This window comes from Macrobrachium rosenbergii, chromosome 7 (assembly GCF_040412425.1).
Source record: "Macrobrachium rosenbergii isolate ZJJX-2024 chromosome 7, ASM4041242v1, whole genome shotgun sequence".
NCBI lineage: Eukaryota > Metazoa > Arthropoda > Malacostraca > Decapoda > Palaemonidae > Macrobrachium > Macrobrachium rosenbergii.
This window is the reverse complement of record NC_089747.1, coordinates 39,875,123-39,892,401: the sequence shown is the minus strand read 5'-3', so window position 1 is coordinate 39,892,401 and position 17,279 is coordinate 39,875,123. Positions and strand designations below refer to the sequence as shown.

The window sequence follows — 17,279 nt, the reverse complement described above, 5'->3', positions numbered from 1 at the left end:
ACACCTTTTGTGTTGATTTCCATTTCAGCATTGGTAGACCTCATAGGTCGTGGCGGTTGGGCCCTGACCGAACATTCTACTACAAATTATTTTGGAACCTTATGACCCTGAAACACCCCACCTACATATACTTCAAGATGGAAACTAAATTCAAACTACTTGTATACAAAGTCCAAGAGGGAAACTCAATTCCAAACTACTTTTATACAAACACCACCGTACTTACGGGCATTCTGCTTGCAAACACTAATATTGACAAACGGGAGCACACATTAAAATTGTGTTCATTCTACTTGCAAACGCACCGATTTTGACAAACGGGGGCGCAAATTAAAATCGTGTTCAGAGAGCTACCCTTTGATACTCAACAGACCAAGTTTCTGTTTTTGCATGCCTGTTTTGTACATACAGCGATACACTGACCTCGTATCACACTGCACTTGAATGGGCATGAAAAGTACAGTAACCAACTTAGAAAAACAACTTAACAAACCAACGGCTGTCTGGAACGTAACTCGATCGTATGTAGGGTGGTGTCTGTATAGCATTGGCAAGGCCAGCACTTAAAAAGAAGAGGTTACAGAAAGCCAATGAACAAAAAACTACATATATTTTGTCATTTACACAGTTCAACATATTTCATTCATACAAACACATTCGCAACTAAAACCCTTACAGATTACTCATCATCTTCCTCCTCTTCATCATCATCATCATCGTCATCCTCTTCATCATCATCATCTTCGTCATCCTCGTCGTCATCATCATCATCCTCCTCTTCCTCAACAGCTGTTGCGGCTCCCTTTTTACCTTTCGTCGTCGTCTGCTGTTCCTCTTCATCGTCATCCTCCTCCTCCTCCTCCTCCTCTTCATCGTCATCCTCCTCCTCTTCATCATCATCCTCCTCCTCCTCGTCATCATCGTCCTGTTCCGCTTTCTCAACCTACAAAAAATAAATTAACCTTAATCAAAGGGGATAAATTTCATAAAACGACAACCCAATCACTCTACAACCTAACCTTTTGTCCGTAATAAAATCATTAGTTTACTATTATAATAAGGTACACTGATTTAAGAATAGAATGTGGAGACCTGCAAGGAACCTCAAGCAATGCCTACAGTCCACCGGTACAGGGACATAATGATTTAAGAAACAAAAGGTTTGTCCCCAGCACCAACCTATCCCTCTAGCATACCACATACGAGCACCGTGAAAGCCTCTCTCTCTCTCTGGCTTTCATTTCAGCTCTCCCAAACAGCAAAAGATTCACTGTTTGCGTGTGACTAGAGAGGCCTGGTTGACAGGAGGAGATACAACTGTCTCGCATGTCAATGACTCATTCACCAGCGCTACCCAACCGGAAAAGTTGGTGGACCGAGTCCCATCTGGTGGATCTAAGGAACATGCTTTTTGCATCAATTTCTCAGAATATCACACTATGTTAACCAATCCATTAGCGACAATTTCTTTCTCTCTGTTACAATTCTGCCGTGAAGTTAGTTAGTTAGTTATAAATGATTTGTTTAACCAGACCTCTGCCGTGAAGAGGCAGGCAGAACGCATTAACTCCAAAAAAACATGATTTCTGCAAATTTGATATCTATGGAATCAGCAGAATGAGACGAAAATCTTGAATATCGATTGTCTGAAAGCAAGGATTTTGGAGTTGGTGCGTTTTGACTTTCTGCGGCAGAATTGCTCAACCTTGTCTTCACACAAACTTTAGGTACAATTTTCATTTGAAGAGAAGCGAACTTACCTTCTGTTTTTTACTGGGAGCTGCCTCATCATCTGCCAATGTTCTTTTCCTGAAAGGGATAAGTGTATTAGCTACCAATTTTAAATGGTATTCGACCCAACACTGGAGAATGTCCAATGCAAACACACACAAAAAAAAAAATATTATACAACCCATAAATTGGATCAACTTACAATTTTAAACATTCACTAGACTGCACTAAAAGGAAAGGTTAGATCTAGGCAAGAGATCATTCAGAATGGATGTACCAAAAAGAAACATTAATTGGGGCTAAAGGATTCTGCAAACAACACTCCATCCTACACAGAAGATCCCTAGGCACTAGGCCGGAGGCCTTTCCCGATAAAAATCTGTGACCTCCATCCTTGACAAATTTGAAGGTTGTTGGAAATTTTTATTAAAACTAAAATTTTGCTGCCCAAAATACATTTAGACTTAATGCTTCTTCAGGGAACACTAAGATTTTCAATCTGGAAACTTCAAAATGCTGATTTCATAACTGATAACGAGTGCACAGGTTCTCGATCTGATCAATTCTGACCATTTAGCACCAGAGGGTGAAAAGGGGTTGGCGTGGCTGGACAGTAAGATAAATGATTCAAAAGAAAATATATTACATGACTATTCAGAAATTTAAAACAAGGACCTGAAGATGGAATATGCTGACAGTGCACCTTGGGAAGATCACTGGCAGCAATACCTCCCTACCAGTGACTGCGAGACTCTTGACAAGTGTGTTTTCTCTGAGGCTTCGTATAAAAAAAATTAAGAACTTAATCTCTCCGTGGGATTCATACAAACAAAACACCAACTTAACCCTTACTTATGTTAATCTGCTGTGATACTCTTCGTCCTGCTATTGTCTTAGGTCTCTCTCTCTCTCTCCCCTTCTCCATTTCTTCTACCTTACATTTCAGTACATTTTTATCTATTTATCAATTTATTTTTTACTTTTTAAATAGGTGGAATCCCTTCTTTCTGTACTTCCCTTGACCTCCTCTTACTTCTTCTTAATGAACACCATAATATTCTTTGGACGCTTGAATTTCAAGTCAATGGCCCCCCCTTTGGTGGGCTTGTTCCACATGAATTAGTGTTCATCCTGTTTTCAGTTTTTCAAATCTCACTGAAATTCAAAACACACACACACACAGAGAGAGAGAGAGAGAGAGAGAGAGAGAGAGAGAGAGAGAGAGAGAGAGAGAGAGAGAGAGAGAGAGAGTTTCCAATCTCACTGAAATTCATGAGAGAGAGAGAGAGAGAGAGAGAGAGAGAAATCTCACTGAAATTCTGAAATTCATAACAGAGAGAGAGAGAGAGAGAGAGAGAGAGAGAGAGAGAGAGAGAGAGAGAGAGAGAGAGAGAGAGAGAGAGAGAGAAATTTCAGAAATTCATGAGAGAGAGAAATCAAATCTCACTGAAATTTATAACACACACACATACACAGAGAGAGAGAGAGAGAGAGAGAGAGAGAGAGAGAGAGAGAGAGAGAGAGAGAGAGAGAGAGAGAGAGAGAATTTCAGTTTTTCAAATCTCACTGAAATTTATAACACACACACACACACAGAGAGAGAGAGAGAGAGAGAGAGAGAGAGAGAGAGAGAGAGAGAGAGAGAGAGAGAGAGAGAGAGAGAGAAACATCCACAAGAATCCTAAAAATGGTCAGGTACGGTAGCAAATTGGTAAAATTTTAATTTTCACCACTAGGTGTGTTTAGTTTACCAAATGAGATCACTGCCCCAAGAGCAACACGGCACCTCCGTGACAAGGACTTACTGTGTATCACTTTCCAAACGGTCGTACGCGTTGTTTGCCCAAACTGGTGACACACCGGCGAAGTCCATTCCAGTAGCCTTCTCCTTAATCTCGTCAGCTTCTGCCTCATCTTTGCAATGGATTATGAACCCTCTGTAAAAAAAAAAAAAAGAAAATTTGCATGAACTAATGACTTCTACAATCAGAAACTTGAATTATCTGGTGGGACAACTAACTATAACATCCTACATTTCACTTTCCTTTTGAACTATGGAGATTTCAACCCTTGTTTCTTCATTGTCTTTTATTGCAAATTTGTGGAATCTGCAAAACCTACTATACATTGCACGGCAACTTTTGCTAATTAAATGCAGGTTGCAAAAACTGCTCTAATTTCCTGGGAAACCATACCTGCTTTTTCGGATATAATAAAAAGCGAAAAACATGTTTCAAGAAGCAAGCAACTTTTTTCTCACCAAATCGAAACAACCTGGACGACACCAGCCAAATTATGCACATACATAACATCAACACAAAAGTAAATAAATATCACCAAGACAAACTATTACTACCAACCTTCCAAACGAAACTCCACAGGCATCGCTGAACTTCTCTATGAGTACCTGGGCAACATTGCGGTCGACATCCTTATCGAAGTACAGGTACACAGCTTTGGGGTTACGTTCCCTGAAATTCTGCAACGATTTGAAACACTAGTTAAAGAAACCATCCGTAAAGGATTCAAAACATCAGCAGCAGCAGCATTTAAAACATTCGTCCCTGACTGATTTACGTAATAAGGCAATCAAGACAAGCACTTGGGCAGTGCCTGCCCTTCAGCACTCTAGACTCCACAGATGCAGTATTATTACTCAGAAAATGAAGCTAGAAATTTCTTTAAAAAAAAATTATCGAACAAAATACTTACTCTGCCGCCGTCCCTGCCACCACGCCCTCTGAAGCCTCCTCTGAATCCTCCCCTGAAGCCTCCTCTTCCACCCCTGAAGCCGCCGCCGCCGCCTCCAAATGAGCCGCGTCCTCCGAACGAGCCACCGCGGGAGAAGCCTCTGCCTCCCCTGAAACCTCCACCCCCCCGGGGGCTGCCCCTTCCCCTGAAACCACCGCGTACGTTGGAGTCGCCATTTGCTCTGGGCGCTCCGTTTGCGACGCCCGAGGCGTCACTCTGTGGGGGGGCTGCCTCTGTCTTCATTTTGGGAGTCTTTGGGGTTTCTGGGGCAGCTTCGGCCTTTGGAGTCTTTGGCTTCTTGGGAGTCTTCATCTGAACGGGCGTTTCCACAGCTGCCTCTGCTTTCACTGCCTTCTTTGCTGATTTGGGGGTCTGGAACGAAAGGCCTACGATTGTACACACGCTAAAGTTGTTCATCGACTTATAACCAGCACATGAACATGCAAAATAAGATCATAATATGTGCACGATGCCAGTAAACCTGTTGTTACAGTATCAACAACTCCATATTAAAACTAGTGTTTTAAAGATATTGCTGTAATCAATTATACATCCACAAGTATTTGAACACACTCAACTAGGGTGGTCATTACATTCAATGCTCTGAGTGTTCCTACATTTCTTTAGACTAGATGCCTACATTTTCCACCAAAGTCTAGCTATTTGAAACACTTACCTTTTCATTTTCAAAGGTTAAGACCACCACCACCATAGCTGTGCAATCGCAGTACTGGTAACAGCCCAACTCCTCTTACATATATGCACTGTACAGAACCAATCAGACTACAAAATCCCCACTTCATGCAAATGCTCAAATCACTGCCACGTCATGATGAGGTTTCAAACTTTCTCTGAATTGCTCTTTCCTTTCGTTTGAAATCCCACATCAAGACCGGCATTCTCTGGTCACTACCATAATGCAACAATAAATGGGGAATAGTTCGCTATGGTCTCATTTTTGGCGCACACAACTAGACATGGCATCAAAGGTCTGTTCGGTATTTTTCGCAACGGAGTAGTAAAGCCTTTACCTTTCATGACCCTTCCTTCCTTTTGTTTTGGCTAGGGATGAAACATCGCACAAACCAAAAGCCACTCGCATTCACTAAAATCAACCATACGAGTAACCCCCTGCATAGCACTGTTTAACAACTGGAGGATTCAATTGTCAACTCATGCTATTGCAAGGAAAGGTACCCACATGACTAATTAGTGAATCTGAGGATTTCAAATGATTACAGGTGGCCTTTACTACTTGACTCGCATCAAATCAGCCAGTGTTAGGCCTCTTTCTCTCAACAATGGACTGAATGCAAGCCGGGCTTTTCTCTCTCTCTCTCTCTCTCCCCCTACTCTGGACCTTTCCACTCAACATCATCGCTCACGAGCCAAGTCTAGAGGTGCTACCAAGTCCCCTCGTTTGCAATGCATGAAGCAGGGCAACTTTTTGGCACTTTTTACCAGAGCTCAGGCTATGCTGTTGGCTACCCACTCGAGCGCGTTGAACGTGCTGTAAAAGACCCGCCAAGATTAGAGCAGTTGGAGCACCCTCAACATTTGTCAAATGAGGAACACCACACAAACTTAGCCTGTAGAGCTCGTAAAGGCATTACCAGTATGTCAATAGCAAATGTTCACAAGATAATCTTAGACAATAATCCTTCTCTTTATTATCTTAGATACTGATCCTTTCCTTAACATAAAAAAAAAAAAAAGGCCAAGAGAGCAAAATAAATTTCCATTAAACTTTGATATCATAGAACCCTTTTTCCTTACAAACTGTTTTACATCTGATATAAATTCACAGGTATTTCATCACATTCCACACACCTTACCCTTTACAGCATATCAGCTAGGCCACAGCAGTGTAAGTCATGTTAGGATGATGATGACGATGAGGGAGGAGGATGATGATGAGAGAGAGAGAGAGAGACCTAGAGTCATGTTAGGTCAGGTCAGGTCAGTGAGAGAGAGAGAGAGAGAGAGAGAGAGAGAGAGAGAGAGAGAGAGAGAGAGAGAGAGAGAGAGAGAGAGAGAGAGAGAGCAGAGATGTAAGTCATGTTAGGTCAGGACAGGTGAGAGAGAGAGAGAGAGGAGAGAGAGAGAGAGAGAGAGAGAGAGAGAGAGTCAGCCATGTTAGGACAATGATAAGGTCAGGTCAGAGAGAGAGAGAAAGAGAGAGAGAGAGAGAAGAGAGAGACAATGATAAGGTCAGGTCAGGTCAGGAGAGAGAGAGAGAGACCTAAGTCATGTTACAACAATGATAAGGTCAGAGAGAGAGAGAGAGAGAGAGAGAGAGAGAGAGAGAGAGAGAGAGAGAGAGAGAGATGGGGGGGGACACCCTCAGTCATGTTAAGCAGAACACAAGACAGAATTTAGGGGCCAAAGACCAAGCTCTGGGACCTATGAGGTTATTCAGCGCTGAAACGGAAACTGACTGCAAAAAGGTCTGAAAGGCCTAACAGGTTGCACTGTGAATAAATTTTTTGGAGGGTGGAAAGTAAGATGGAAGAAAGAGAATACGAACAGAGGTTCGGTCATTTTTAAAAGCCCGTCCTTACAAGTGTACCAGTGTGCACTTTTTTATGCAGTCTGGCTTCTGCCCGCTATTTGTACATCTGTTGTCCAAATTCAGTACCATTTCCATTACTGCCATCATTCCATCGCCTACTTATAAAGCTGTACGTTTCGATACTTTTCGTACATTTTTTTCTGGACAGACTGTGGAGTAGGGGGTCATGAATTACTAATGGCCCCCTTCCAGCCAGGTTCGGTTTGGTCCAAGTTGAGTCTGGTTAAGTTGCGTTCCGAATGAAATGGCCCGGCCCCTTCATTTTTTCCCTGGCCCCAAAGACAAATTCAACCGAATGTTTGACATGCAAACAAATTATACAAGTGCCTAAAACTCAGCTCATTTAGCCCTTTGTTGGCCGACTCGGTTGAGCTTCAGACTGTCACTCGATGGGCCGGAGTTCAATTCCCGCGGCCGGCTGATGAAGAATTAGAGGAACTTATTTCTGGTGATAGAAATTCATTTCTCGCTATAATGTGGTTCGGATTCCACAATGAGCTGTAGGTCCCGTTGCTAAGTAACCAATTGGTTCTTTGGTTCTTAGCCATGTAAAAATAAGTCTAATCCTTTGGGCCAGCCCTAGGAGAGCTGTTAATCAGCTCAGTGGTCTAGTAAAACTAAGATATACTTCTTCTAGAGATCAAGAGGGAATCAAAAGGGAGGCAGCACTCACTTTACAAACAGCAGCTTGGAGAAATCACAGTATTAACAGCACATTCGCACACTGCACGAACAGCAATAATTCAGGACGGATGACATGGAGCCAACTAGGAAATACTGGGTGTTTTTACTTTGGGGAAGAAATGGGAAAAGCTAGATATTTGGGACTTCGGGGAAGAAACAAAAATCTGAGTCAATCCCCAAGAACTCTAGCAGTAAAGTCTACACTTTACTGCAAGTTTGCAAAACACTGCTAAGTTTAATAAGACTGCATGATTGGGCCTACATGAATGACCACTGACCTGTAACAAGGCATGAGGACTGGTACCCCAGAGCCAATGTCCATCATATAACGTGCAGGAAGTTCCCACACCTTTGATAACTGGCCCTAATATAGAAGACAACAGAATACAGATTTCTGGCCAAAGGCCAAACGCTGGCCCTGTGAGGTCATTCAGCATAAATGGAATGAAAGGGGTTTGCAGCTGGGGGCCTTAAGAAGGGACGTTGCAAAGAACCTAAGTGATGCCCACAATGCACACCCCGAGGTTAACCGATGACACTAACCCCCTATGAAGCATTAAGCCAAGTCTATTCTAGAGCGAGACACAAGTCCCCATCACTTTGATAATTAGCCCAAACCAAGAAAACATTCCGGAAATTTAATGGATCATCTCTCAAATTAAATCTTTGCAAGGGTACAATACCAAGTCCACAGGTCCGGTCAAAGCATAGCTTCAACTCCACAGGCTTGCGCCTTCAAGCATGACAAAACTATGTCTGGGATGTCAGTAAACTTTATAAAAAAAAAAAAACTTGTAACTACCTAATGAAGACAGGAAATATTTCTGTTTTTTCTACAACGTATGAGTGTGGGCAGCACCTCCTGTCATGGATGACGATTCGTAAGGGTTTTTCTGTGAAATATGAGTGCTAAGTGGGACTGCATTGAAGTCTTGGGCACAGCCAGCAAATTTAAGGGCCAAATAAAGCCCACCAGAAGACTGCACACTGACTGACAATCAGGTTGTCCAAACGCTTCATATTCCCAGAGAAGGAGTGAAGCCAACACTGTGGAGGCCAAATTTAAAAGCAAGTTTTGTGGGGTAAGTTGAGCAGAGACGATTTAAAACTTTCACAGGAAAGCTGAAGCCAGTTCTTCACCAAACATTGAAGCTTGGAGGCTTCAAAAATGTACCTTGGCCAAGATGTCCATAAGTCCATTAGGCTAAGTCTGGGGAGCCAGAAACCATGGGCCTTTACCCTCTAACATCGTTTCTTCTGAATACCAAGTAACAAATTAATTACAGGAATAGAAGCACCACTGCTCCACTAACCAGTCACGGCACGTCTACCATTTACGCTGTAGAGAGAGTAATGATAAACAGCATAACGAACATGCCTAAGGTGTTCCTAACACCTCCATAGCTGCCCTTGCACAAAATGCTGACCAGTGATTTTTTCCTGATAGTGGTTTCCCATAAGATGGCAGAAACAGCTTCTAAGGGGGCCAGTCATTTTAATGACTGGAAGCAACACCTCTCACTGCCAAATGTCAATTGAAGGACAGGCACTCCTTGTTTAAAATAAGAAGCGACTTTAAAAAATTCCCCATAACACTATGACATTTATGCTACAGCTGTGCTGGAAGGTTGTCGTATCAAGATCAAATCAAATGCATACTACTTCACCCTAACTCGCCAAATTCTCCTGACCATACCTCTCACAAACTCAATAATATAAGAACACTTAGTAAGGCCAATGGAAAATTAAGTATACTCGTCAAAACCTCAAAAGGTTACCGTGAACTGCAAGTAATGGGTTACTGTGCACAAGATAATGTCTGACACAAAACACCACAAATGTGCCCTTCGTTAAAAAGTTAAAAGAATCTTGATCGTTCAAATTGGTGTGACTGACATTTCCTGATTAGTGAAACTACAAATTGGCCTACATTAAGATAAACAAGATAAATGAAGTATAAAAATAGGGCCACACTAAGCCTACTTGGCACTGGGATGGGGAGACCACTCAGAGCACCACAACTGCAACGAAACAACTTTAGCCTATGTAGGCCTATTTAGCAGAACAAATGCAGAGTAGGGGAGATTTGGGGGGCATTTAAGCACAATAAACCCTAATCTCTCCCTAAGGCTGTGTCCTGACCTAACCCGACCTTTCACCGGAGCCGCTGAAAGTCCGCAGGACCCTACTTTTGGCGCCAAAAAATCGCCATCGAAAACTCGCGATTTTAAAGTAGCTCCCGTTTTGCTTCATGTCGGTAATGAAAAACATGTTTTGGTGTTGTTTCCCAATGGGAAAGCAAAAGAACAAAAACATAAAGGGACAGTGTTGGGAACCACTAAACTACAGAAGCGAAAAACGCTAGGTTTCTTCTGCACACAAACTTTTGTCCCGCTAATCAACAAACCTAAGGATGACCTGCTAGTCTGCATACAAAAGGTTGTCCCATTAGGCTCTAAGGCTGACCCACTGCTACAGAAGTGAAAAAACGGTTTCTTACTTGCCAAAGGTTGTCCCCTCTAGTCTGCATACAAAAGGTTGTCCCGCTAGGCTACTACCGTGAGGCTAACCCACTACACTGCATGTGTGAGGCTGACCCTACCAACCTACATCAGGGCAGACGGAAAATGCTAGCCTAGGCTACCTGTAGCCTACATATGAAAACCTCGGTTAGGCTATTCCCTACCTCCCTACCTACATTAGAACCGGCATAAATTTTGTAACGGTGATTTTTTTTACATATCTGGTCTCAGTTCGGCGTGGCGGAACGGCGCTGCGCGCCTTATCCGCATTTCTAATGATTCTTGGCAGGCACGTGTGCTCTGGCGAGCGGTAATATCTGTACTGTATTCACTGTAGCCACAGGTTACAAAAAACAACTGCACACTAGGGTAAGTTCCAAAACCCTACCTAACCTAGCAGCAAAATAGGGGGGTAATCTGTGTGCTTACGTTATTCAAAGTCGCTGCTGTCTGACCACGTAAATTAAGTAGATAACAGCATCGGTTCCGCACAGGTCCTAAATCCAAAAAGACCCAAATTTGACACGGAACACATTCTAGGTATCGCTTCTGGGAACAAAATAAAATTGTGACTTTCCATCGCGGCGGTTCGAGAAAGAAAGAAAGCGTGGTTCTGGCGTTGGCCAAGGCCTATGAATCATATCGTTAGAACGCATTATGATTGGTTCGAAGTATTTAATCCGTAAGCCCTAGGACATGACCTGGGTCAGCCTGAGATACGATTGGACAGAATTAAATTTCCCGCGACACAGCGGCGGCAGCCTTAGGAACTACGGGTCGAGAGAAGCGCCGCACATCGGCCATCTGACTAACTACGGGAGGGCGTTGCTCCGTGACACCGTTCACGTCAACTTGGTACTTAGAAAAAGTTACGTTCCGCTGAAAAAATTGTCGTTCGGGAAAATCAAGCAAACTGGTCAAGTAAGTTACTTTTTGGGTGGAATCAGGCCCGCTGAACAGTTTCTATTCTAAGCAATTTTTCATTTGGAGTCATTGTTAATGAGCTATGGGGCCGTCCCTAGGATATGTAAAGTACCACTTCCAAACCAAACTCAGGGCACTGTGCCTTCAACTGACCAAGGAAGGGGGGGTGTTCCTTGAACCTTCCCCCCCCCACCAAGTAACACAAATATTCCCATTTCCCTACAGTGCATACTACCCCAGACTACCTGGCAATTACACACCAATCACATTTTCCTGGACCTATTTCTTCGTCATGTCCTAATATTACTATATATATACCATGTTAAGGCTCCTCAAAGACCACATGAGCTATGGCTCCTCAAAGACCACATGAGCTATGTGCATGTGTGTATAGGGTGTGCATAGGACGGCGGCACGGGTTCTGCATAGGCTACATGAAAAACCTAACCTTCCCTAACGGCCAGATTCTGACCTAACCTGGCACTGCTCAACTAACCTCACTTGAGGTGCCGTGTTGGACCCCCGTCCCCCCCAAAAAAAGTAGTAATAATCTGAGACAATGGACTTAGCTTCCATTGGGAGGTTGTATAGAGTAGTTTACTTTTTACTGTTATATATTTCTGTCCTGTCATCTTTTGAATGTAGGCCCAAAGTACCCTAGGGTCAGAGTAATCCCATTAATTTCAATTTCTCCTTCACTATTTCCAGAAAAACTAAAAAAATTTTCGATGCACCATTGGCCAAGATTAAGAGCTGAATAAAAAAAAAAACTTTCAGAGACCTACGCAGTTTTCCAACAAGTTCTCTAGAGGAATTGAATAAACTCAAAAAAGTCCTAAAAATCCTCAAAAACGTCCTAAAAACCTCTAACTTCCAGTTAAAATCATTTTATAAACTTCACGTTCCCCAAACACGTGCTAAGATACACACTACGGTTAACAATAGAAAAATTAAAAAAAAATTTAATTTAAAACGTAGCGTTGAGGATCAGTTTTATTCAGTCTTAAATGTTTAATGCAAAGTAATTATAATATATATTAAATTTACTCGTATACGAGTCAGTATACGGACCTTCCAAGACACGTGTTAAATGGCGTAACACTGTGGGCTATCTCTAACCGCGCTGGATTATTCCACAAAAAAAATAATCTTTTAAAATTATTATTACTTATACTGCGACATGCAAGCTCCTATACACTAATTATAAATAAAAATTAAAGGTTAATTCCAAATTTTAACATGCCCATAAGCCCGCGTATCCAATCGAAATCCTTTACTCTTATTTTGGATAAAAAAAAACGCATAACAGGACCTACATTTTCCCTTATTTATAATACGATATTTGCTGGCCCTTACACACTAATTATAACAAAATAATTGTAATTCACAAGCTAAATATACAAACACCTATATAAGTACGCATGTCCCATCAAAAAACTCCTTTACCGTAACCAGGACAAATATAAAATTACAAAAAAAAAAACCATTACACAAATTCATAAAGCATAACATGGAAACAGACGAATAAACACGTAAATAAATCAATTAAGAAGACATATATAACAAGATAATAAAAATAAATCGCCAATTCGTGATGGAGACCCAGGCCACATGTATAAAAAAAAAAAAACCAGCATGGCGGCTATGCGCACCCACCCACAACCCACGGATCGATACGATAAAACCGCCCGTAACTCCTTCATTATTAACAACCATTGAAAAAATAATGAACGAAATCAACCTCCGGTCCTCGATACTCACCTTCATGGCGGAATGAAACAAAGACGACTCTTATAACACGCTGGAATTGAGAATTGAAATCACGCGACGTCGGCCGAGCGTCTAGCGAGCGGGAGTCGTCTACGCAGAGAGGATGCTCACGATTTAAAGGCTTCCTTTCCGTCGTCCGCTGCCGCAGAGGGTCGTCCTGCGCGGCTCCAGCGGACAGTTTTTAGCACTTGCGGGAACTAGCGTACAAATTGTACCACCCCCGGCATGTTTGAAAAGGAATTCACACGCTTTTTTTTATTCTCTTATTATATGATTCGGCGACTCTCTAAATACTTGGTTATTTCAGTACGTTTATGCGTACTCAGGGTCCTTTAGATACACTCTGCAGGGCAAGTGCCGAGTTTAGCGCGTACAAAATCTAGCATACATATTCCACCCGGCATGTTTACAGATGAATTAAAGACGCCTTTTTTCATCCGCTGACTATTATATAATTCAATGGCTCTAAATAATCGATTATTTAATTAATATTATGCGTACTTAGTAGTAGTGAAAGTGCCCAGCTTAGCGCGTAAAAAATCTATCATACAAATTGTACCGGCATGTTAAAAAGGAATAAAGACAGAATTAAGCATACTTTTTTTTATTTCATAGATATTATATACAGTAATTCAGTGGCTCTAAGTGTTCGACTATTATTTAAGTAACGTTAAGCATATTTAGTTGGGGGGTTGGGGCTAGGTAGGACAAGATATTTTTTGGAGGCCCAAAGAAAACTACACAAAACTAATGTACCAATTCTGTAATTAGTAAAATATACTGTTCTCGAATGCATACATCCGTGTGAATGAAGGAAAATAATAGCATTAGTCATTAGCAAACCTGCATTTGAAATGACAGCGCCCAATTTTCAATTAATTATCAACTCTCATTACTGTATGGAGATGTATCAAATACTACGTAATGTCAATTTCCTCACAACCTTATATTCAACGCTAGCCTAATTTCTACCATCAAGTTTCAATTTTCAACTATAGTAGAATATCCTTGTCATGTGAGTATATCATCAATAACAACATTTTTTGACCGTCCAAAATCTCTCCCAAATTTCAACCTATCCCATTCCTTCTTCTTCATCTTCTCTCCCTGGAAATTAACTCTTAAGCAGCACTAGCAAATTGCGTTGCACTTATTCAAAACCGTAAGTATAGTTTCAATCACTTCATACGTAAGCTGATAACATGAAACTGGACCAAAATATCACGAACGAACATCTCATTTGTGCTTTAAAAAATACCTATATATAACTCTATCCATTCATTTCACAGCTCTATATAAGTTGTGAAGGTGAAGAGAACAAAAAATAATGTCATTAGATAAATATATATATATATATATATATATATATATATATATATATATATATATATATATATATATATATATATATATATATATCACAACTGTAGACAAAATAAAAATATTTCAAATACTTTCTCAGCTAAAACGCTGATTGATTGAATGTAGAATCTAGGCTAAATGCCAAGCACTGGAACCAATGAGGTCATTCAGCTGAAACGGAAATTGACAGGAAAAGTTTGAAAGGTGTAACAGGAGGAAAACCTTTTAAATCAGATGTTAGGAGAGGGTTGAGGAAAGTCAGGTGGAAGAAAGAGAATATGAAAGGAGGTGCAGTAAAAGGAACGAAAGGGGTTGCAGCTAGCTAGGGGCCTTAGGAAGGCACGCTTCAGAGAACCTGATGTAATGCCTACAGTGCACCACATGAGGTGCACAGAATGGATCAAATCCGATCAAGATAATATCATCAGCAGCTAGGGCGAGAATATCTGCTTTTGACCACCAAAGGGTCACAGTTTAGCTACTAAGGGGATTTCAACTGGGGGTGGGGATGGCCAGTCGGGGGTGCCTAGCATCTGACTGGGGTGGGTGGCTGCGCCCCCCCCCCAGTACACTAGTGGATCCAGAAAAATTCCATTGAGTGGGGCCACCAATTTTCATACTATACATACATACATATATAATATATACATATATATATGTATACATATATAATCGTTATTATTGTATTTTTTTCAAAACTTTATTATTTCTATAACAGATTTTATATTTTTTCCCATTTTTACATTTCCCATTGTTATTATTATGTAAATCTTCAATATTATTATTTTGTCATTTTTTTCATGGGTGGGCACGTCCCCAGGTGGGCCCCCACCCCCTGGATCCGCCAGTGCCCCATAGCGACCCCGCTGTGTAACAAATTCCACCAAGCACGTTTGAAGTGACTGAAGCCACCACACAACTCAATGGCTCTAAATAATCGGTTATTTAGGTAACTTTGGATCAATATACCTTTATGATCTTTTATTTAAAGAATCAAGTTCCCTTCCTAATCAAGACCTTACTGAACCCGAAAATCATAACACAAAGTAAAATATCCATTTTGGCATCTCATGATTAAGAAAAACAAGTAAAAAATGCGCCGAAGTTTTCTGTACAGCTTATAATGCCGTATGAAACTCTCAGCTGCGACTGGCCAGCGCTCAGTTGCTCTGGAAAGCGCTGCCAGATGCATGATCCATGACTAACCTTAACCATAAATAAAAAAAACTACTGAGGCTAGATGGCTGAAATTTGGTATGTTTCATGATTGGAGGGTGGATGATCAACATACCAATTTGCAGCCCTCTAGCCTCAGTAGTTTATCAGATCTGAGGGCAGACAGAAAAAGTGCAGACAGGAAAAAGTGAGGACAGAATCAAGAGCGGACGGACAGACAAAGCTGGCACAATGGTTTTCTTTAACAGAAAACTAAAAACTCAGAGAATTAACCACAGAAAAAGTGAGTATTTATAGGAACCTGGCCAAATATAGAATAAACAATACTGGAATTGAATACAAGGTACCTTGTATTCAAACTATTTAGGTGACACGAGCTAGTTATACCAAATAAGTGTATCCATGTACTTTCTCTGTGTACTGGGCTGCTCTAGGTGTACAGTATGTATGTATAACTGATCCAGTGTATATATATACATATATATATATATATATATATATATATATATATATATATATATATATATATATATATATATATATATATATATATATATATATATATATATATATATATATATATATATATATATATATATATATACACACACACAATCTCATCCTCCAAGATATAAAGTAAAGATACAACATCAGAACATTTCACGTTCTATTGAAACAGTGTCTATTGTTTTAATTTAAACAGTAAAAGGTTAGCTGTGGGCAAGATTCACCCCTATCGAATCCTCTCACCACTACCCTTCTGGGTAAGTCCTTAATCCCTTTCTTCATCCAAGTGACTGCCCTTAGACCTTGATTTCAGGTGCTGTTCTGTCGGAGATGCTAATCCCGCTTGAGGCAAAGCTGGCAGAGGAGACAAGTCAAAAGAGAAAGCAACTCCCACGCCTAGCGACTGACCCATGTGTCCGGCGCCATCTTGAACACCTGGGCAAAGAGGAACCCACACCCCACGTGCGTAACCCACATAGGAAATAAGATCCTGCCCATACAGCGCCATCTACAAAGAGCAGGATCTTAATCCTCCGACAAGATAAAAGGGCGTCACACAGGCAGATCGTCTTTAGAAGACGCTGGAACCTCTTGCTCCCATGAGCTGCCCCATGCTGTTCCCTGTGGCTGTCCAGAGCCTGAGTATCTTTTGTAGTGAACCCCTTTCACACTACCCTCCATTGCTGGCGCCCCCCCGAAGACGAGTAATCCGTCTCCCGACGAAGGTAATGTACCAGAGTCAAGGTTCTTACGTCAGTCACATCCCTGTAAATCTTTTCCTATTTTTCCAGTTCCTTTCATAGTGTGATATACCTACAGCGAGACCTGTATTGCTCTTATTTTGTGTTGTGTTAATTCACAAATCGGTGAAGAAAGTGTAATGTAATTGTGTAAAATTAGTTATCAGAATCGAGTCCTTTTTAAGCACCTTCTTTGAAATTCCTCGATTCCTGGACCAAAGCACCTTCCTGCAGCTAACTAACCGCATGTGCTCTCGATTGCAGATAAGAGTTAGCCTGCTGTGGACCTGTTATCATCTTGTGTGTGCTGTGGCATAACCACTGTTTCCTTTGCCCTGTGGTGTCCTTTGAAGCGGGCCTCCTTTGAGTTTCTTCAGAGAATTAACCACTTGTTTGTAAATCTTACTATACGAAAGGACTGTGTCCCTCTGTCCTTATTTACGCTTCCATTCTTCTGATATGTGTGTTTTCAAGTGTAAATACAATTAATTAAGTCAAACCTAGTTGTTTAACTAATAACTGCCCCCTTTTGAAGAAGGC

General features: G+C 41.2%; 1 protein-coding gene and 1 non-coding gene across 3 annotated transcripts; both read right to left on the bottom strand.

The window, feature by feature from the left end:
- Positions 1-593: 593 nt before the first annotated feature.
- Positions 594-13,108, bottom strand: LOC136840333 (uncharacterized). Of its 2 annotated transcripts, XM_067107026.1 has the most exons (7): positions 12,946-13,086; positions 5,159-5,992; positions 4,444-4,854; positions 4,092-4,210; positions 3,537-3,668; positions 1,761-1,809; positions 594-943 (listed from the first exon to the last, which is right to left on the bottom strand). In XM_067107026.1, the coding sequence occupies exons 2-7, from the start codon at positions 5,192-5,194 to the stop codon at positions 680-682; spliced, it is 1,011 nt and encodes a 336-aa protein (XP_066963127.1). In that variant the 5' UTR covers positions 5,195-5,992; positions 12,946-13,086; the 3' UTR covers positions 594-679. The 2 variants fall into 2 exon arrangements, with proteins under 2 accessions (XP_066963127.1, XP_066963128.1); XM_067107027.1 differs by lacking the exon at positions 5,159-5,992 and having other exon boundaries at positions 12,946-13,108.
- On the bottom strand, positions 1,280-1,409 carry LOC136840553 (small nucleolar RNA SNORA53). The gene has a single exon (XR_010853655.1). It is a non-coding gene; the product is annotated as a small nucleolar RNA SNORA53 (small nucleolar RNA).
- Positions 13,109-17,279: the final 4,171 nt, after the last annotated feature.